The sequence below is a fragment of the Camelus dromedarius genome, chromosome 2 (genome assembly GCF_036321535.1).
Source record: "Camelus dromedarius isolate mCamDro1 chromosome 2, mCamDro1.pat, whole genome shotgun sequence".
Classification (NCBI taxonomy): domain Eukaryota; kingdom Metazoa; phylum Chordata; class Mammalia; order Artiodactyla; family Camelidae; genus Camelus; species Camelus dromedarius.
Window position 1 is genome coordinate 21,985,366 of NC_087437.1, and position 23,277 is coordinate 22,008,642.

General features: G+C 43.3%; 1 protein-coding gene across 1 annotated transcript; it reads right to left on the reverse strand.

Annotated features, from left to right (window-relative positions):
- Window positions 1-17,997: 17,997 nt before the first annotated feature.
- Window positions 17,998-22,246, reverse strand: PAQR9 (progestin and adipoQ receptor family member 9). Its single transcript, XM_031447786.2, has one exon. It carries the CDS (start codon window positions 21,882-21,884, stop codon window positions 20,751-20,753), a length of 1,134 nt encoding a protein of 377 aa, XP_031303646.1. The 5' UTR covers window positions 21,885-22,246; the 3' UTR covers window positions 17,998-20,750.
- Between the last annotated feature and the right edge of the window lie 1,031 nt (window positions 22,247-23,277).

Consider the following 23,277-nt stretch of genomic DNA (forward strand, 5'->3'; position numbering starts at 1 on the left):
TTTTTTTTTTTTTTTTTTTTTTTTTTAGTGGAGGTAATGGGCATTGAACCCAGGACCTCATGCATGCTAAGCACATACTCCACCACCGAGCTATACCTACCCCTTGGCATTTTTCATTTCTTGATTATGAATGTAACCAAGTATCTGATCAGCCTAAATGATCAAAAATCTTGATGTTATAATTTTATGAAAACACAATTCAATCTTATAGTTTTATGAAACCACAATTTGCATATGTTGTTACAGTATTTACATTTGCATTATTTAGTAAGATGGTTTTTTCCCTCCTGGAGGTTGGGAAAGGGAGATCAGTGAGAGAACATAAGACAGAGCCAGGAGAAAACACTGCCAGCTCTTGTCTTCAAGTGGCATTTCATAGCTCTTTACCTCACAGCCCGTTTTAAACCAACAGAAGTTCATTTACCTTCTCTTACAAACCTTTAACTCACTTGAGGGATGGGCTTAGCCAAAGTTAAGCCCTTGTGAATTGGTAACCTGGTTTTGAGGAAAAACTTACATAGTAACTAAGGTGTTGGATAAACAGACACTTACCATTTATTTGCAAAGAAGCCCCGTGGCTAGGATTATTATTTTGATTGTTTCTTCATAGCACAAGATAGCTGTCTTGAAGCTCCTAAGTATAATTAGAAGTTGGGAACTGTTTCCTTAAATTTGGATATCAGGTTATTACACTGTATCTGCAGATCTGGTATATCAAGCTTATAAGTAGAAATAACTATGTCTGTTCAAAATTTATAAGGAAAATGGGCATTTTTAGCAGAATAGGACTTCTCATGTATCATATACTAAATATGACCCATTAAATCCATCAAAATGAAAAACTTGATAAACGACAGTGAATGAAGTAAGTAAATACTGCCCTCTGACAAAGCACAGTGATATGTAAATAATTTTTATCACATAAAATCTACCCCATAAAGACAGCATAAATGATTTTATTGATTTACAGTACCATCAACATTCTCATAATGTAAAATTTAGTAGCTAGCCTGAACATTAAATTTTAAACTCAGAATCATCATCAATCTTTTATTTAGATCTGATAAGCTTCTGGGGTTGCTCCAACAGTGGAATCTTAATATGTTTCACCCACATGGAGAGAGATTCACCTTCAGGATATCATGTCCTCTTTTACAAACCTATAAGCAGAAGTATTGCCTAGTATCATGGAAATAATATACGACTAAATTGTTTTCACTTTGCTTTGGAATGAGGATTATGTTGCTTTGATTAACAGCTTATACTTTTTTTCCTTGGCTTTATTAACTCTAACCAAGCCCTTTATTTCCATGAATGGAATTGAAAACGCTATTCTTTTAACCTTCTGCGTTGAATTCTGGGCCATGTAAAGATTAAGTGAAGTGATTCCAAACCTAAAATCCTGTAATTATGAAACATCTGTTTAAGCTGATGCTTGGTCTTCTTTTCCTGCTGCTTCTAAGTTGGGAAGAGAGCTTTCTGAACTGCAAATTAGGATAGTCTTGGCTTGTTCATTGTGGTAAAGTGAACAGATTTAAAAAGGCCATCTATTTAGTTACCATTTGTTTTGTTTAATCTGAGATTAGACCTAGGTTTACCCCCCAAAAACCTACTAAATTTAGAGCAGACAGGATGCTTGAAGACAGCATTACTTGAGAGTAGTTTCTTCCCACAACCTCTTCTGAATGGCTTGTGAATGAATGGCGGGGGGGAAGGTACATAAACTCTGACCAATTTGAGGATGCAGTTTTAGAGGGAAAAGAAATATCTATAAATTGATCCAATAACTTATTAAAGGACTTCTAAATGGCGGTATATGTTCTTTAACCAATTTTTAAAGACACTGGTAATAATTCCTCTAATGATCTACTGAATGTATGTTTGTTTTTTTTTCTTTTTTGAATTGAAGTGTAGTCAGTTTACAGTGTGTCAATTTCTGGTGGATGGCATAAGAGTCATACATATACATACATATATTCGTTTTCATATTCTTTTTCATTCTAGGTTACAAAAGATATTGAATATAGTTCCTGGTGCTATACAGAAGAAACTTGTTGTGTCATGTGTTTTCACCACTGACCATCACCTAAGGGAAGAATGGTCATGTGACTCATTACTGTAACAGCCCATGGAAAGAAACTCCCTGGGGAGGAAAGACAGAACTACAACCTCAGTTTTAATTGGAGTGCGGTGAAAACGACAACGAGTCACAACCGGAATGAGGGGTCAGGACAGCTGTTTGCCTGTCTGGGATACCTTGTAGTCTGCAAAGCTTTGCATCTGCATCTGAGACAATTTTTACAGACATAGTGTAAATTCTCAAAGGGACCTAATCAAGGACATTTCCTAGATTTAGAGTTTGGCACTTAGTTTACGATGGGTAATGTGACCTTCCACCTTGGAGACAGTATTATTAATTCATGAAGGGTATTAGTTTTATTTTTATAACTCTAATAAACTTAAAGAAATGTCTTAGTGGTCACTGAAAGTGGGAAAATGTATTTATGATGCTGTGCTTTTCTGCTTGTTGCTTTCTCTGCTTGGAGAGCCTGCTGGGAAAGGGTGAGGAAGGAAGGAAGGCGGCAGGACTCAGGGCCAGGCAAACAGACAGACCTGCGCTCCTATTTCAGCTCTACAGTTACTGGCTGGATGGTTGAAAGCATGAAACTGAGCCTCTCTGTTTCCTCAGGTGTTAAGTGGAATCAATGATAATTATATTGAGGGGATGTGGAAGTAATGAACATACACAAAGTACCTACAGCATAGCAGATGCTCCAAAATGTTGCTTTATTTCCTCTTTCTCTATGTCTGCCTGGTAAATCACTCATCTTTCAGAGTAACTCAACAAGTCTCTTACCTTCCAGCTCTCAAGATCCTTCTCTTATCATTGAAATGGAAAGGTTGGACTGCAGTTGGGATTATTATTCCCAGATGGTATTTGGAACACAGAGGACCATAGTCCCTCCAAAAGACACAGAAGCAACTGTTTTCAAACAGCCAAGATTTCATCCGAAGCTAGATCTTCAAAGAACTGGGTGCCTGAGTCATTTAAGAAATATCTCTTGTTCTCTTTTGTACAATTCTGTCGTAAGTTCTGTAAAGTCAACTGACTGATAAAAAAAGCTCTGCCTTTATCATTGACCTCCCAATCTAATAACATTTCACTGACTAATCTTCCCACTTGATTTGTCCTTTGGTCTAGTTTTCCACCGGCTGTTTGTCTACAGAATCTGACCGGTCAGCATTCACACCAACACAGGTTGCTACACTGGCCATCCTTTTGATAGATTTCCCCCTTCATCTCCGATCTCCAGAGTGACCCTCACTGCCCAGCATAAGTTTCCATCATACTTCCATGAAAAGGGACAGTTAAATCAATATTTTTCATCTGTTTTGCTGCCAGAATTCAATGATCTGTCACAGTTCTTGCCGAATTCACCTAATCATTATTGTTCAAATGGTTTTAGCCTTGTTTAAAAGTATTGGGTTAACTGGTTTCATAACTAAACTACAAAGTATAATTTTAGCAACATTTTCCACAACCCAGAGCACATACTATCTTATGCCTAATGGTTACTCATTAATTGCATACATCTTTTGCAACTACCCTCCAAGATTTTTCCAGTATTTTCTACCTGGGAAGGTTTTTAATGATAATCATGCTGTCCTGAATCAGCTCACAAATCCTTCTGTCTTACATTACGTTGCTCCTAACTCATAGACCAGGCACAGCTGACGCTAAATGATACTGAATAAGATGCTACAATTCTATAAAGTCTTTGATATTCATATCTGAATGCAATCACTTGTAGATTTTCATAAAATAAACTTCTCACTTCTACAGTTGGGATTGTTTATAAGTTGTTTAAGTTAAACAATTCGCCTAGCATGCTTTTCACATTAAATAAAGTAACCCTTTCAATTCAGTTTTCTGTGGTATCTATGACGTTATCATTTGATAGTATACGTCAGGGTTGGCAAATGTTGTCTGAAAGGCCAGATAGTAAAGAGTTTAAGCTTTGTGGACTGTACAGTCTCTGTTGCAACTGCTCAACTCTGCCATGTAGCAGTCACAGACAACTTGTAAATGAATGAGCATGGCTGTGAACAATATAACTTTACCTGTAGATACTGACATTTGAATTTCATTTAATGTTTGCATATCATAAGGTATTATTCTTCTTTTAATTTTTTCAGCCATTAAAAGTGTAAAGACTATTCATATGGGCTGTACAAAAACAGGCAGAGGGCCAGATTTGCTCTGTGGCTGTAGTTTTCTGACAACTATATATATATATAGTTGTCAGAAAACTACATATATATACTACTATATATATATAGTTTACCGTCAGAAGCAGGTTTTGTTAGGAGAGAGCCCTTTACAAGGGGACCTTCTTTTAAAAAAAGAAAAGAAAACAAAATTACAAATATGAAATTAGATACAGGACTTTGGGAAGGACCCAGGCAGTAGGGAAGCCCTTGACAATGAAGCTTCTTGGTGTCCTGGTGAATCTGCCTCTGGTGATACTTGGACAGTTCTGCTGCAGAGGTTCCCTGATTACTGGAGACACCAAGAGCATTTTCAATGACAGGTTTCAAAGCCCCAAGAGAATACCTGCATTAGAATCTTTGAGGAGGGAGCCCAAGAATCAGCTGTCTTGTGAAGCTCCCTAGGCAATTCTACTGTGCAGCCAGGTTTGGAGACCACAGTTTTACTAACTAATTTATAAATAGTGAATAAGTCCATTAGAACTGGTACTACAAACACATTTATGGCCTTAATTGTGTAGCCTGCCCAGAAATAAGTTTTAACTACTGTTACCGACTCCATAGCCCAAATGTTCAGTTTTATCAAGAAAGTGTTGGTGTTTTAGCGGTCTCAACAGAGCTTATATACATACTCCTATGCCAGCCCATCTGCTCTCTCTTTCATGAAGGTTAACCCATCAATAGTTGGCTGACTCTTCACCATTTGGGCTTAGTCTAATATTTTTATATATTAAGTTTTATTTTAAAAGCTCTTTTTAAAAATCTTAAATCTTTGAGTTCGCATTACATTTCAGATAATTTATGAAATAAATAAAGGCTGTTGAAGGACATCTGAAACTCACATCGCAGTTGAGAGAGTTTTTAAACCCAAGCATAAAGGTGGTAGCTGAGTCACTCGTCATTGCCTGATTAATCGTCAAACTTACAGAAGCCTGTTTTCATATCGCTGCATCCTGTATTCTTCAAATATAATATTATTGTGTCCAGGATGCTGAGAGCTCGTCTTAGTCAAAACCAGGTAGTTCTGTCTGTAGGATAGGTAGATACTACCACATGCAGTCATCTATTCGTTTGTTAACTCAACAACTCACACATATAACAAGTATTAAACAAGTGCCTACGGTATGCCAGGCACTGTGCAAAGTACTGAGGATCCAACTGTGCAGTCTTAGATCGTGGATTCTAAGAGGAAGAGAGAAACAATAAACAAGGTGGTTTCACACAGTGATAAATGATGTGTAGGAAATAAAGCAGGGTGAAGCCACAGGGAATGCGTGTGTATGTGGGGAGATGGATAGTCAAATGTAGTGGTGATGTTTGAGCTGAGACCCAAATAGTGACAAGGAATCTGACCTGTGCTGTCCAGCACATGGGAGATGGGAGCCCTTGAAATGTGGTGTGTTTCATGTTGAAATGATATTTTGAATACATGGTGGGTTAAATAAAATATATCACTGAATTTAATTTCACTTGTTTTTTTAACCCTTTTAATGTGGATATTAGAAAATTACACATATGGTTTGCATTATATTTCTATTGGACAGCACTGATCTAGAAAGAAAGTTAATTCAATTCCACTTTTTTCCGGAGTGCACACATGCCCCCAAGGATCCTTATGGACTGGGGATGTTACGGGTTCTTAAGAGTTTGAGCTAATATAACCCTACCTAAAATGTACTGGAGAGTTGCCGTGTGTCAGGCACTGAGTAAAATCTTTCATTCATGCACTGAATCCTCACACTACTATGAAGTAAGATATATTTCCAACTCGATTTTACAGACGAGGAAATGGAGGGGCCAAGTAAATTTCTAAGATGATAAGACGAAGATATCACGGTGTGAGAAGCAAACCCAGTCCAGATCTGATGATGCAAGAGGCCAAGAGCTGCAGTAGGAGGAGGCAGGTGCTTAGAGCATGGACAGGGTCAGGACCATCGCCAGGTCTCCTGTAACCTCCCTGGTCCTCGAGTTTCAGTCCCCGGGACCCCACCGCCATCCCTCCATCCTGCTCGCGCTCTCTGCTTGGCTCCCTCGGGTGGAGGCCGAGGCCGAGGCGCCGATCTCCCCGAGGTCCAAGCCGACCCCGCCGCCCGCGCCCGCGCCCGCGCCCGCGTCCCGGGGGGACCCACCTGTCCGGCGTCCGCCCTCTCCGCGGCTGCCCCGGGCGCCGATGCCCCGCGACCTGCGGCCGTTCAAACCTCGGTCCCCTGGTGACCTCTCCCGCGCGCACGCGGGGAGAGCACCCCGCATCCTTCTACTGCTCGAAATATATTCCCGAGCCCGCGTCGGCGCTGCAGGAATTCCTGCAAAAAGCCCAGCGAGAGCCATTTTCCTCTCCCTCCCAGCTCCTCATCTCCCCGCCAGCTCTGCCTGCCTAGGTTCTGAAAGAGGCCTTTCTGGGGATCTTGACCGCTTAGGGGTCATCTCGCCATCTCGAGGGACCAGGGTGTTTGAGTTTGGGATGTGTGTGTCCACAACTCTTTAGATACCACTCTCTGAAGGGGCAGGATCCCCACTTCCACACCCTCCCCCACAACTTGGGGGTCGAGCTTTTTCTTCCCGGTTGTCAGGAACTTCAGGCTGCGCCTCCGCAAGGTTGCCTGAGTAGGCAGTCATCCAGCTCCATGGCCGCAGCGGGGACAGTGGGGCCAGAGCACCAGACACAACAATCAGGCTGGACGCGAAGATGCCCCCGAACACCTGGGCAGCGATTCCAGATGCAGCCTCCTGTTTTATAGGAAGGCACTTGTTTAGGATCTCTTAGGAGGGACTGTGAATAGTCATCAGCTCTTGTTGGGGTGGGACGGTGGGGTGGCAGCAAGCCAGGTAACACTGCGGCTTGACAGATGTCTTTATCAGAACTATTTATGGCACTGGACAGCAAGGACAGAAAGGAAAATGTTTAGTTTTTAAAGTACCCTGGTATTCATATGACGAGCCCCTTTGTGTTATGCTGGTGTTACGTTCAGAAAGAAAGGAAGAACTTCATCTTCACCAGACTTGAGTCTGACTCACAAGATAGCTGCGACTCATCCTTCTAGGACAGCTACCCCTGCCACGATGGAGCAAATGACCGCCCCGGAGCTAAAACTATTCAGTGGACCAGAAGGATGGCGAGACGGTGTAGAATTGCCACCCAGTGCTAAGAAAAGCCCTTAAAGTTTCCTTTTTAAACTATTATTTTAAAATTCACTTTAGCTTGATTTCTCTTGTGTAACAAAATTTAAGGGACCCTCGAAGATTTATACCGCTTACCCTGGATCTCTTTATGCTTTCATGTGATAAATAGGCACCTATAAAATAACAAGCTTTGCATCTGGTAAGATGTACGTAACACTGGAGATCAAAATGAGGGGCTTCTGACAGGATTGCACATATACCATTTTTTATATTTGACCTTTTCTCTGAGATCTAAAAGTGACAAAAGGAAAACACCATAACCGAAAGCAAAAAATCAAATGAAAACCAAAAAAGCAAACCAAAACAAACAACAAGAGATAATGAGGACATGCATCTTTTTCTTGCCTTGTTTGCAAGATAAGATCATGGCCTTCTTATAGTTGGTATATTATATGCATCTATCTGTAGAAATACTTATTTCCTTAAACTCATTTCTTTCTGTACTTTTGACATTTCTGTGTAACTAAAATATGAATATGACAGAATTCTAAACTAATATTTATAGATTACTATCAAAACAGATTTATAGAGAGTAAGGGTGCAATAATACAGTGAACCACTGAATTACGAACAGGAGCAAAAACCCACTCAGATCACCTTTAATTAATAATGTAGCTCTTGGTTGCAATGTAAAAGAACTGGGAAAAAATATGTATGTATGTATATGTATAGCTGAATCACTTTGCTGTACATATGAAATTAACATTGTAAATCAACCACAGTTCAATAACAATAATAATTTAAAAAATGTAGCTCTTAGAGAATTACATTTTGTACTGATAAGTATTCACATGCTTTCTCCCTACCTCTGTTTTCTACATATATATTTACAGTTATATAGATTCAGGATAGGAAGGATGGAAATTATGTGAGCAGGCAGGATGTGGGACTTCTTTTTATTAATCTTATGATTTTAGGAAGTACTTATAAATTGCAAAGTTAATCAGGTTTCTTAAATTTCCACCATCTTTTTGGAATTCTTTCCGCTCTTAAAAAAAAAAAAAAATTGGAGGTCAGAAACTGATAGTGGACTCCTAAGACAGGAGAGAAAGATATGATTTCCAAAGGCTTCAAAAGTCATGTCATGTCTATGAGCAGAATTTCCTTTCTACAGATTTTGAGTAGGTGTTGTATCAGGCACTATGCTCTGTTCCTTTCTCTCCTTTTTCTCTGGTCGTCCCATTACACATATGTTACAATTTTTGTGGTTGTCCCAGAGTTCTTGGATATTCTTTTCCATCTTTTTCTCCAGTCTCTTTGCTTTTCAGTTTTGGAAGTTTCTATGGATGTATCCTCAAGCTCATTGATTCTTTCCTGAGCAGTGTCTAGTCTGCTAATGAGTCCATCAAAGGCATTTTTTTCACTTCTGTCACAATGTTTTTGATTTCTAGCATTTATTTTTGATTCTTTCTTAGAATTTCCATCTCTTTGCTTACAATTAGCCATCTGTTCTTGCATGTTGTTGACTTTTTCTATTAGAGCCTTTAGCATCATTGCTTTAAATTCCTAGTCTGAGAATTCCAACACTCCTGCCTTAACTGAGTCTGGTTCTGATGCTTGCTTCTGGCCCTTCAAACTGTTTTTTGCCTTCTAGTAGCCTTGTAATTTTTAATTTAAAACTAGACTTGATGTGCATCAGTAAAAGGAACCCAGTACTTGTTCCCACAGAAGTTTCTGACTGTGGATTCCTAACGTGATAAGTTTTAATTCTCTGTATCCACCTGTCTGGATCTCTACTTTTGAGGACAGTGGTTTGCCCCATAATCTCACTTCTCCGATAAATCCAAGAAGAGTTGTTGACATTTTGTTTTATTCATATTTTTAGTTGTTGTTAAGACAGAGTGACAATTTGTAAGCTTCTTACATGCCAGACCAGACACTGGAAGTCCTCAGTCAATATTCTTTAGTTGGAGGCAGGGGGAGGGTATAACTCAGTGATAAGGTGCATGGTGCTTAACATGCATGAAGTCCTGGGTTCAATCCCCAGTACCTCTATTAAAAAAAAAAAAAAAATCTAATTACCTCTCCCTCCAAAACCGACAACAAAAGAATTCTTTAGTTGCAGGAAATGTAAACCTTCTGGCTAACATAAAAAGAAAAAAAGAAATAATTTATTGAAGACTATGGATGGCTCACAGAATTGCATGAAAGCATGTGCAGGGAAGTCGTGGTAAGTACAGAATCTAAAGAAGCTCCGGGCTTGCAGGCCTACCTTGGGTCACATGCGAGTCCCACCTCCCCACCCCAGCCAAGGATAGCAGTCCCACCAAGGTTCAGAGAGGGACTCTCCCTAAAAGGAAATTTAGGGTACTGCTAGAGAAAGGAGGGGGAATGCATTACAGGGATAGAAGGAAGCCAAGGGAAAGAGAAAACCAAGCAGCTGCTGGCTCACTTCTGAGTGCCTTTCACTAGGATGGAGGACTACAATTAATTTTTTACATCAGGCACTTGTAGGCTTCCTCTCCAATGTTATAATTCTGTGTATTTTTATATTTAATGGGTTTTTGGTGATTAGGAGCTGAATCTCAATATAAAAATTATATAAACTAGGCTGATAAATGGGAATGTCTCTTACTATTTTATGGGTTTTGTTATTTTAGATTTCTTTTACTTGATGTATATGCTGAGTATGCATATTATGGCTCCTTTCATCTATTTAAAGTCAACATTAAGGGAAAAAAAAAAACCTAGGTAGTTCTTTTTCCCATGTTCCTTTTTTCCTTTGAAATAGAATCTAACTCTCTGAAGAAGCTGCCTGATCCAGAATCTGCTTTGTCTTCCAAGGAGACTTAAAGGTAAAGAATCAGAGGCTTAATAGACTACTTGCCAATGATTGGTTTGGGGAATAAAGAGCTATAGCTTCCCATTTCCAGCACTCCTCATCACCATCTTTCTCTGCTTAGCTGATGTATCAATTTGGCATCAGTTGCAGACAACAGAATCCACTCAAGCTACACAAGCTACTTGAGGCTGAAGAGGATTAGTTAACAGGCACTTGTTGGCTAGAAACCCACTGGAAGGACTGGAGGAGTAGCAGGTTGAGCTTCCTGGGGCAAGAATGACAATGCCTCTGCTGCGAGTCAGAGAGCTGACAGGAAGTAGCAGAATCAGGCTGCTAAGTGAGCCCCCAAGGTATACTACCGTAGATGGTCTGTGTTCACACTTTGAGAAAATTGATGTCAGGCATGACCAGGGAAAGAGAAGTCAGCAAAAGAGGCTATGAAAGAGTAGTCACAGAGGTAGGAGGGAATCCAGGGAGTATGGGGTCACAGAAGCCAAGGGAAGAGTTTCAGCAGAAGGGAATGGAAAAGAGGATCTAAGAAACACCCAGGAGTCAATAAGGAGGAGGTTGGAAATCTTGTAAGAACTGTTCTAGTGAGATTAATGAAGCCAGAATGCAGTGGGTGAAGGAGTGAGTGGGAGGTATGAAAACAAAGACAAGTGTACACCACTCTTGCAAAAAGCCTGGCTGTGAAGGAGGAGAGAGCAGGGGGTGGCTGCTAGAGTGTGACACAGTGGGGAGAGGGTGACTCTTTTTGTAGAAGAAGGGAGAGACTAGTAGCACATTTTAAAACATTCAGAGGAAAAACCATATTGAGTAGAAGTAGTTGAACACACAGGAGACAATGTGCAGTAGATGGGGTGTGAAGAGATGGAAATGGTTAGGATGAGAGATTTGAGAAGTGGGAGTGAGAGGATCAAAGAGATGAAATACTTGCGATGGGGAACAGGAGGGTCCCTGGGCAGCACTGAGCCCTAATATAGAAATTTAAGAATGAATTATTTCAAACATCTAATATGCAGACCCTAAAATATGGAATTGTCTGAGTGAAGGCGGAATGGGGGTATGCAAATCCTATTATACATTCCTAGGATGTTAGCAAACCATATGGATCAGTTAAGATGCTTCTGATTATATGCAATAAATACAACTTAAACTAGATTGTATAACGAAGGGAATGTATTGACTCATAAGGAAAAGTTTAAAAATGGGTAGGCTTCAGGCACAGATTGATCAAGGCTCCCTTTGTGCTTTACTCTATTTGGCCCCACTCCATGTTCTGGTTTTATTCTTGTTCTGGCTTCTCTCAGGGTTACATTTGGACAGGCAGCAGCAGTCAGGATTAGGGATTCCAGAAAAAATTGGAACCACAAAGGAAGAGTGGGGAGAGAAGGGTAGGAAAAAAATACCTGCCTTCTTCCTTCCATCCAATCCCCCACCATTTCTCCCCTTCGCAGGACCTAACAAAAAGTCAAGGGAAGGAGGCCTAGAATCAGCTCCAGCACAGAACAAATGATGGGAAAGATGGGGAAATGGATCCAAAGGCAAACAGGCAGATATCTGGCACAGGCCCAGGAGATGAAGTGGCCTTGGAGTGAGGTAGACAGAGATCCTCCCAGCACATGGAACCTGAGGAGCTCAGCCCACAGCCAGCTCATGGAGGGCTTGTCCTTCCGACATCAAGGGAGGTACAGCTGCCATGTGCTGGTGGCACAGCATGCTATTAGAAGTGTATGCTGTTGTGAGTGGGAGTTTGTCTCTCAGTGATCCTGTTCTTCTCTGCCATTGTGCATTGAGTTGGGGGGGGGGGTGGCTGAATGTCTTGCTGAAAGAAATTCATTAACATGGAGATCCTGGCTGTCGGGAGGTGGCTGTAGCTCTAAACGAGGACTTCGGGTTGACTTGGGGAAAAGGGGCAAGAACACAGATTACACAGGTAGCATCTGTATTTCCCATGGCAAGCATAGAGAGAATGGAAAGTGTGAGCTAACCAGCCAGGCACTGGGCTGTGGTTGCTATAGTTCTGGGTTTCAGGCAGGATTTCCCTCCTTCCTTCTGTAACCAGGTGCTCCAGAACTTGGACGGCAAGCCCACATTGGTAAGACACTGGGCTTGGACAAGTACTTTACATAGTACCCATCAGCCCAAACCTTCAGTCTCCCATCGTCCTTGTCCTCATGCTCCCCAGAAGTGGGGATTACAGAGGTATGTCTGTGTACAGACAGCCAAGGGGATGGATGATGCGGTGGACAGCTGTTGTTTTTGTCTGCCCATCACCCTTTCCTTTGGGGAAATAATCTTTCCCCTCTCCATGGTTCTGGAAAGGGCTGTAAATCACAAGCACCCGTACCCTCGGTCACCTGAAGAGCCATGTGACCTAAGCCAAACCAATCAGATACTCTCTCTCAGGAATCTGATTTGAGGACAGGTATAACAGGGTCAGAAAACAGCTGAAGTTGGTCTCTCTGGTAGCAGTACCCTGGGGAGCCGCTGACTTGGGGCAGGAGTTCCCAGCTGGAGTCTCCAGTTCTGCCCTGGTCTTTGACCTTCCTGAGGTCAGCTCTGTGCATTCTGGGAACTCCCCAGTATCCTGCCTATGAACCTTTACATGCTGAATTCAGAGATTTTTCTGTTCCTCGTAACCAAAAACCCCTACCTGAAACAAAAGTCAACATGATTTAAAGGCTTAGCAATCACCACAGAGCTTAAGAACTGAAGTTGAATCTCCCTTGCGAATATTATTTGGGACCGAGACGATGCAAAGTTACGCATATCACAGGGTTCTGGGGCAGGCTGCATTTGCACAGAAGTCTGTGGACCACATGTACCCTTGAAAAATAGTGAGGTGTCAGGAAAAGCTTCATTACTGGGATAATGTAAGTATTTTCTTAGATGATATGGTTTCAAAGAAACTCATGACTTTTCTTTTTCATTTAACTAAAACTGTAAAGGTAATATCCTAACGGTGCTTCTTCAGGAAAAACTTACATTCTTCCCTTCTGCCTGCTGATATTGGTAAGAAAAATCTTGTTGTTTCTTTTTTTTTTTATCATGTTTATTAGTGTCATACATACTATTAATTTAGGAATAATCTGTTGGCTGAAGGATATCTTCTGAACATACACAGAGTCATACAAATGCAGTCCTAAACACGATGCTTACAAATAATTTATTCTTATTCCATACATTTGTTTTTTCAGCAAAAAAATGCATAGTTGATTGTTTCTACAGATTTTCATATTCAAGATCGTAGGGAACAAATGTCTCAGAAAACCAAAATCATAGCAAACTATACAACAGAAATGAGTCACGATTTTGTTCAGTTACATGCACAGAACTGACCAAGTGATATCTGTTTCTATGGAATATTTCCCTTAATTTATCAGGTAATGTGGAATTATGATTAAATAATGCTTTTCTGGCAGAATTCACCAACGGTTTGAAACCACACTGTAGTCCCTGCTGGAAGTCCACACATCCCAAGAAAGCATCGCCAGCTTGCTAAACACGGCTGTTTAGGATGTAGGTGGCGACTGGAGTTAAGGTAGCCTAAGAAGAATTGATTTAGCAAACAGTGGGAAAACATTGTTCAGTTTCTTTATTCGTGCCTGCATCATCTTTTACTTCCTTCTTCCTCCACTATCACCATTAAATGAACTTAAAAAAACAAAACAAAACACTGACACCAGGAGGTCTCTATTTGGTCACTATTAAATCCTCCCTCTGCCTCTGCCCTGAGGAAAAAAAAATGAGTATGGCCCTTCAACTAATGCCCTTTACTGCAAAAGGGGACCTGCTGGTTGTACATTCTGGTAAATCTGAGTACAGTAATTGTGTTTAAATCCTTCGTTTAGAAATGGATGAACTTCCTAAGGCAGATGGTTTGAGAAGGCTTAAATACACAGGGGGCATCCTTTTAGAAACCTTCCATCTTCAAGGCTGAGTTTGTGGAAAGTGAAGGCTTCAGGGCTGACGGACATGGTCTGGTAGAAGGCTGAAACGGGGAGAGTTCAGGGCTTCCATGCGCTTTACTCAGAGGAAAGCGTGGCCACGGCATCCCCCGACCCGTCCCCCAGCCCTGAAACACAGACAGCATTTTCCTGGCCTGTGGGATGATGGCTGGGGTATTATTCTTCTTTTTGCTCCAAAGAAACACGGAGCAGAGAGTCTGCGGCAGCACATTTCACTGGCTGTGATATTCACTGTGATTGCACCCCCATTAAAGTCAACTGAGCCTCATTTCTTTCTTGCCTGGGTACTCAGTTGCTTAGTTGGAATCATTTGGCTCATAGCATCCATAAAAGAAAAGCTCTGTAGAAAATTAGACCCTCTGTGCTAAGCCTTGCTGGGAGAGTGAATTTAATGAAGTTTCTAACTATAATTTTAAAAAGACTTAAATTTAGCCTTGTTACACACCTATGACATAACTGACCTATTTTCTTCTTTTTTAAAAAAGGGTTTTATCCTTCTTGAAACTATACATTATTTACATTTTTAAAGACCTACTAGGTCTTTATCATTTGGGTAAGAGCTCAAGGTGATTAAACTCCCAGGACAAAAGATGAGGCTTTCCAAAAAGCTCGGTTCTCATCTATGTGCTAAGGCCTGTTTTTACAAACAAACTGCTGCTATAAACTTTTAAAATATAAAATTAGAATACTTCTCTAAAAATTTTTCCTGTTAAGTTTTCTTTTTTGCATCCAGCATATTAAAAACAGATCATGCTTTCTAACTAGAGATGGAACTAACAGAAGAAATGAAATTAACATTTCCCTGTCCTCCCTTCATCCAGAAACGAGGGTTTATTTACATGGTGTCCTTTCTCAATGTTGGGGTGAGCCGTGAGGAACAGGGCTGTCTCTACAGCTTGGTTAAAAAACCAACTGAAGACCCTCCGCTCCTACTTGAGTGCTTATTGCATATTTTAGGTGGAGTATAAGGCATGAGAAAGGTGGCCAGCCACTTTTACACATTCGAGAATAATTCTGCACAATCAAGAAGTGCCACGTTTGCAATAGCTTTCAGAGATTGTTCAAGAACAAGAAGTATCAAAGATCATGCATTTCATTTAGAAGCACAATACATTGGAGAACATTTTCAAAAGCTCAAACCAAAAGCTGTTCTCCATGGAGGTAAATAGTCAATAAGTGAGCATTTTGCTGCATCTAGGTATGTGTTCAGAGCCTTCCGAAGTCACATCCTGCCACAATTAACAGCCAAATGAGCATTTTTGGCCTCGACCTATAAATAAACACTCTAATTCTGCAACGCACTCACAGACTCTTTAAGAAGCTGGTCTGAAAAAAAAGCCCACCAACTGGTTAGAAATCTGCAAACCAGAAATACAATCCATTTGTCCTTTTTTAACGGCAATAAAAATTTGTACTAGTTTTGGAATAGTGACTAAGAAGAGTGGACATCCATTTTCACAATGAAGAAATAATTATTCATCATTATTGAAGGAATAAAATCTTCAGTAGGAAGATGTGCGTCCCATCACAATGGAATACAGTGGTGCTCAGCGTCCACCAACGACTGCTTCCTTTTTTCCGTTTATCTAGACTTGTGCGCTTTTTCTCTGGCGACATGTCAGAGAATATTGGCAATCCTTCAAGAAAACGACTCAAAAGGTGATTTACAATTGGCTGGTGCTACCTCCTAATGCCTTTTTGCTTTATGCCTTAATTTTATCAAAACAAATTAAGGACATTAAACCAGAGGTAAGTGTGCTACTCAAAATATACCTAGGCACTAGAGCTCAGGTATATTGCTACAGGATGTGGTCAGGCTGCCAAACAGAATTCCTCGCTTGCCTATTTGAGTGCTAATGCCATGGAGGTGCACATGCTTTTCCAGGGACAAAATATCAAATTGTTTATGGTTGAACTTATTGTCCCACTCTAATTGTTTGAATCTAATCCTCCTGGTTCCCTGCTTCCCACATCTTCTTCCTATTTTAACATCTGATACTTTTTCGTTATAATTCCCTCCAGATTAATTTTTTTTCTATGACAGTTTTCATAGGTTACGACACAAAGACCTTAAAAGAGGGAAAAGGCTAAAGAACATGAGTTAATGTTAGCTAATCTTTGGAGATAGCAGCATTTAAGCTCGCTTGTTTGTTAGCTCGCATTTTTTAAAACTTCATCATGCTATCTATGAAATGCAGACAGTTCATGATGACGTCGCAGTTTAGGCACTTTGGATGAACCTTGCTTCATAGTGCTGTGAATACTACTAACCTTCCAAAAGTGATCGATAGTAGTGTCTTTGTTAATTAGGAGTCACAATAAATTTTTCAACATTTACGTATGCCTGCTCTCCCTTCATGTGGATTATACATTGACCTTTCTAGTTATTTTTACCAATAAAATTCACATAGGCCTAGAAGCAGATAGAAAAAAAAAATAAAGAAATTGACTGTGGGTAAGTTAGCATGTTAATTGAAATAAAATACTATGCATAGCTCTTAAGCTAACAGACAGAGAAACAACCAAGCTCAGCGGCTTAGGCACCGTGCTCACGGCCAGGGCCAGAGCTTGGTCCCTGGCCAGAGGGCCTTTCTGGTGCACCTACGTCTCTCCCACCAGCAGACAAAAGGGTAACCGCTGTAATCGTACGGATGGATCCTTGCCTTGCCTTACATGCAAAAGCTGCTCAGTGATCACTAAAGGGGTTACATAAACCAACAAATGAAAAGCAATGGAAAGGACCCTGACAGAGTGAAGTCAGAGATGGCAAACTTCAACAGATGAACAATCCAAGGAGATAAAAACTACCTAAGTGGCTGATCACATTTTAAAACTTAAATTCAAGGATAGCCATATTTTACTTTGCTCTGTTTTATAATTAAAGGGTCATTTAAGGGGAAAAAAATATATATATCCAATTAGTGTTGATGTACTTGGCCAGGCATCACAGCCATGCGAACTATGAAGCACACCATCACCTCCACATTCTAACTCTGTCACCTTGGACCAGCGGTATAAGCTTGAAATGAAGATAACTCCTCCTGTACTTGTTTCCTGCTATAGCTTTGTGCAGATTAAATAAAGTTGTGAAGAGATTTGAAGATTAGAAATCCCTGTTTATTATTGCTGTTGGCTCTCCAATTCAGCACCAAATTAGAAAAAAATTACTAATAATCACCACCATCCCCCAATTTTGCAGTCTTCAAAATGATGATGAAATTAGGTGAAATGGTTTTTGACTGCCATCACTTAGAGGCAGGACTTATGAATGGAAACACAAGAGGGCCACTCAGGCCAGCTCTGAAGCCCCATCCTTTCTTCCTGGGCTATTTATAGAAAGTGTATGGCCAGTGGAAAACATCACGTTTATTTTTACAAGCCAGCCATGACGTGACCAAAGAACTCACTTCCTCTCTCTGGGAAGGTCATCCTCTTCACCTGAAGGTGCAGATACAAGAACGAGAGAAGAAAGGACCCCCCCTCCACCTTCCTTAGCCATCTAAATCAGCCTGAGTCAACCTCAGAGACCAACCCACAGGGTGACAGGCATGGAAGTCAAACACCCTCATTTCCCAGGCATGACTCTCTGATTCTGCTCTTTGAGATGTCATCTAGATCATGACTAACACGGGAAAAGAAGATGCATTACATAATAGGCTTCAAAATTCTACTGCCAAAATCGTTGGTACAGAGAGAATGGAGTCATTTGTCCTACATTTCAAACAGCTAACCACAATCAACCAAGCCTGAATTTTAAAGGATGTGGCAAAATGGACAGAGTGAAAAAATATTTTAAAAGAGATTTTATCCAGCTTGCCCTAGTACCCCTGAAATATGTAATATACCTGGATAGCTCCATGTGAATGTGGAGACAGAGTAAGTATTTGCTGATTCTAAAATATCATTTATCCTGACAGAAATCCGATAAAATTTAGCAAATAACACCTAAAGCTGCACACATCATCCCTGGTCTTAGGCAGTGTATACAGTACCTATTTGGAGACATGAAATGAAGCCAAACCGCTGTTTTCAACTAGAATGTCCTCTGTCAATGTTGTGTGTGGTCTATAAAAGCTAAGGTGGAATGAGAAAGGGGAAGTGCAGGAAGGAAAAGTCTAGGAAGTAAAGTGAGCTTTCGCTGCTGAAACCTTCCAGGAGAAAAGCGTGTCATCTTACTGGGCTCATGCATCATAATCACTGGAAAGTGATATGGGTATAATTTTATCCTTAAGTGGCCTCTGCTTAAGGACAAAGACACAGAGCAAGAAGAGAATTCCGTCTGAGGACCCGGAAGTTCTCCAACAAAAATTTAAAATGACAGATACAGGGTTTATTTCCTGTTCTCAAACTCATCGACTCTTTTCTAACAGTCTGTCTCTAGAAAGTTTCTTTTGAAAAAGAAGGTCCCATTTTACAAGGAGGATCCAAAATACTCCTCAACCTGTTTTTCTAGTCACCAAACTAACAGTCTCTGGGGCTCCAGAAGAGACAACAATGACATGCAAGTTAAGTTTGCCTGTGGAAACATCCTGATTTCCACAGTTGTCCTTGAATGCAGGTACTGAATTACTTCACAGCTGAGGAATAACAACTGTGGCAGGCACAATTATTCAGCCTCTGTAACCTGAAAAGAATCTCTTGCACTTTGCGAAAGAGACACTGACACCCATCAGCAAACGTGCAAAGTGTTATTTGTGATCCCATTAAGAAGTCCTAAGTTAAATATAGCCATATATAGTTATCTTCTGTATGCAAATGAACACACAAGGATACTGGTTCCTCCGGGGAATTGTGCTGAGCCTCCCTGTTTACAAATACAGTAGGGATTAAAAGCATAAACAAAAACAGCAGTCTTGGTAGGAGTGCCAGCCTACCGCTGCTGAGGTAAGTGTTCATCCACCTTATGTGCTTTATCTAAATCATACCACTGAAGTCAAGGCTTCCTCATTCAATGACTTATTCGGCTCTTAACCAAAAAAACTTGTCAGGAAGTGCGATAAGTATTTAAATTAGCCAACTTCGTGGTTTGTGTTCATCTAGAGTTGCCACTTCAGGTCCTGGTTAGCGCTTATTCTCGTAACACTGGCCAATGTGGTTGTCAGACAGGATCTCAGGAGCGTGTTCACTAATTTTCCAGCGATTTAGGGTACCTGCCATTCATCTCCATGGTCTGGATCCAAACAAGAGTTTAGTGCTTAACTAGGCCAAGGTAACCTTATGCAGCTCAAAATTTTCAGTTACGACCCAAGTAACATCCTCCTGACTTTCATAATATAACTGCCATATTTATTCCTGAATATTACAATTTTAATTTTAAGCAAGGCTAGATGGGCTCAGTCTAGAACAGTGTCCTCTCACCTTTCATGATGGCTGCATTAAGAACCACAGCCACAGTAGTGGGCTGGCGTCTTCCCCTTGCAGAGAAGTCAAATGCTCTGCATGTCCTGGTAAGCCACTTTCGGTCCTACCCCAAACTGACAACCAACAGCACCTTCCTTCCCTCCTGGGTGGAATGTCAAACCTTGATTTGTAAGGAAATACGAACAGCTTACTCCTACTGCTCTCCCCATGCAAGAAGCTGTGTGTGAGGACCAGTCACTTGGGCATTGCTTCAAAAGGCACATTTATTCCAGTGGCAATTTAAATTAGTAGAGAAGGAAAAATTAAGATTAAAAACAAACAAACAAAAAAATAGGATGGGATTTGTGGAATACATGAAAGTAAACAGGAAACTGGGATCTATACAAACCGAGCTCCTTTCCAATAGTTTAACCAGAGTTCCTAAGGTAGGAGAAATCACAGTTATATCATGACACACACAGGCCTTCAAAAAATACTGTTTAAAAAAGTGAGAACGCTCAAGCAGCTTGCCCTGATGTCCAGTTCAAGAGTACGCAGTGCAGACGGGCTGCAAAAACTCAAAACTACATGACAAAGAAAATTCAGTGCAGATCACGGGCTTTCATAAATTACGAAAAATCGTTGTATATATTACTATTTAAATAACGTATGAGAAACATTTTGAAATAATTAACGTGTGTTCACATTCCATGCATTTTCTAGTAGGTTAAGCCCTGGGTTTGTGTCTTCATGCTTGCGTCCTACAAAGCTCTATTCTTTGACAAATCCAAGCATTCCTCAGACTGAAATGGAAGTAGCCAGGGATTTTGTCTACTTACCGTCTTTACCGCAGGCCTGACCTCACAAGAGCTACTTGTTATTACCTCTGGCAGAGAAGATGACGGGAAAATCGAAATGTTTGGGGTTTTATTCGCTGCCTTAGAAAAATCCCTGGATGTCACAGACACCACCTGAATTTTTTTTCAGGGGCAAGAACCAGCTGCTCTCTCCCTCCTGATTAACCCACCTCCATCTTCCAAAGGCCCAAAGCACTGAGACCCCCTTGAATTTTTCCCTGTGGTTTTGCAGCACCGTCCTGGAGCAAAGAAGGAAACACAACAAAACTTGAAAACAAACCAACAACAGCAACAACAGAAACTCCAAACAAACAGGTAGGCTGAGCCGGCCGCCTCCTCGGAGGCGGAGGCTCACTTTTTACTGCAGAATTCGGCGCTGCTGAGGAACTTCTTGATGACCAGCCCCAGACAGACGACCAACAACAGCATGTAGCCCACGGTGCCCAAGAAGGTGGGCGCGTCAGGTGGCGCCTTGAGGAACTGGCGCAGGCCCTCCTCTACGTAGTACACCTGGTCGTAGATGCTGAGGAAAGTGAAGATGTGGAAGAGCTGGTGGCTGTGGCCGATGATGTCGAAGAGGCCTGGCTGGATGCGCTCGGGGATCTTGCTCACGTTGAAGAAGGCCGCCACCACCAGCCAGAAGTAGCGGCGGTAGAAATGCAGGAAGAGCGTGGGGTTCTCGCCGCGCAAGTCGAAGAGCCAGCTCTCGAGCATAATGGGGCAGGCCATGCTCAGGGGCATGATGAAGACAAAGGTGCGCAGCGCGAACGGGTAAGAGCACCAGTCAGTGCGGCTCTTGCAGCAGGCCACCGTGCAGGTCACGGCCAGCACGAAGGCCACGGGCAGCACGAGCGCGCGGTAGGCGGCGATGAGGCCGGTGCAGTCCACGTGCCAGCCCAGACGCTGCTGTACGTACGGGGTCATCACCCTGGCGTCCAGCAAACTCAGGCCCGGCAGCAAGTAGTAGTAGTATGCCACCGTGCTGCCGAAGCCGTAGTAGCTGATGGACGCGTAGTCCAGGTAGAAGAAGGCGGCGCGCAGGCGCAGCGACAGGCAGCTGAACACGTGTGCCGTGCAGCTCATGGCGAAGGTCAGCAGCACCCCCGACGCGTAGCACCACAGCGGCAGCAGCCATGGGTGGTGGAAGGGCACGTCGCGGCCGCTCAGGAAGAACAGATGGCAGAACTTGCTCAGGAACAGCAGCAGCGGGATGAAGTGCGTCCAGAAGTTGAGCGTCTCGTTGGTAGGCTTCAGCACCGAGGCTAGGCACTCCTGCGCCGTGCACGGCAGCCGCCGGTAGCCCGACAGGATGAAGCACTCCACGAAGTCGTCGGGCACCTCGTCCCAGCGCAGCAGCGGCTTGGCGGATGCCGGAGGGTCCCCGGGGGCCGAGGGGTGGGGGCGCGAGGCGGCCTCTGAAGCCGCCGCGGTCGTGCCGGGCGGGCCTTTTGTGCCCGCGCTCCGGGGCTGCAGGCGCCGCGGCATGGTGCCCGGGGCTTGACTAGGGCGCGCACAGGCGACCTCTGGCGCCGGCTCCCGCGGGCTCGCCAGTCCCCGCCGGCCGCCGTCGGAGCCTTTGTGCACGCGCCGGGCGCGTCGCTGCAGGTTCAAGGGAAGACCTGAGCCTCGGAGCAACCGTTCCTAAATAAATAAATTAAAAAAAAAAAAAAAAAGAATCATCAATTTCTAAGCCGCGCAGCGACTGGCAGGAGCGCGCCGGGCTCGGCGGCCCCTTCGCCAGGCTCCCTGCTACCTGCTCGCGGCCGCCCGCGCTGCGGCAGCAGCGGCGGCGGCGCGGCTGACTGCGGCGGCGGCGGCGGCGGCGGCGGCGGCGGCGGCGCTGCTGCGGTGACTGGGCATCGCGCGGTGCGGGCGCCGCCGCCGCCGCCGCCCCCGGCGCGGAAGGCGGGGATGTGGGAGCCGAGGCGCTAGAGGGAGGGAGGGAAGTGCGCACCGAGGGAGGGTGGGGACCTCCCCGGCTAGTGTTTCGTGGCCGCCTCGTGGGATAGAGTTGTCCCCTGTCTCGAGTTCTGTACCATCCCCCCTGCTCGGGTCGCAGAAGCCCGAGCTGGCCCGTTAATGATAGATGAGGGGGCCAAAGTCTCCGCCGGCGACTCGGCAGCCCGCGCAGAGGGCGAGAGTCGACGCGGGGATTCGAAACCCGACAGCCACTTGGGCGTTCGAGAGGACACTGGGGAGCCGCGTTCGCGGGGGGCGGGGAGCTGCGGTCTCGGGGTGGGGGGTGGTAGGGGAGGGCGGCCGGCGAGCGGGAGCTGGGCCAGGGCGGAGAGATGTGCTAACAGGAATCTCCGGAGGGGGTCGGAGCGCTCCAGAAATCGGGGGTAGGGGAGAGGGAGCTTTGAGGCCGTGTCTGGATTGGGACCATATCATTGTCAGATACCTGGGACTGCCGTTCTTTCGGGGTGTGTGTGTGCGCGCGCCTGCGCGCGCGCGGTTCCCACTCGGCACCATGTCAAGCATTAATCTCCTTTCGTCTAGCGGACTTATTCAGGTGCGTCACTAACCTTCCTTAGTCCTTGTCCTGTCCAAACGAACCGTCCTCTAAACTGACCTGTGGTCGCGCTCACCAGCCCTCAGGGGCCGCAGCTCACCCGTACTCCTGTTCTTGTGTCTTTAACTAGGAATCTTGTTTGGAGCTCGAAGTCCTACCATTCAGGGCAGGCTGCTCAAACTCCACGTTTTAATGAAAAAATTCAGATGAAGTCCAGGCGATTCAGAAAGCTTGTAATGAGTTGTGAGATTTATTAAAAAGGGATTCCCAAGCAGAACTGTGCCCGAGTCAAGAGGTGATCACAACGGGGAGCGTTGAGAGGGAGGATTCAGGGAGGAGGTGCATTCTAACCTGAACTGAAAAGAG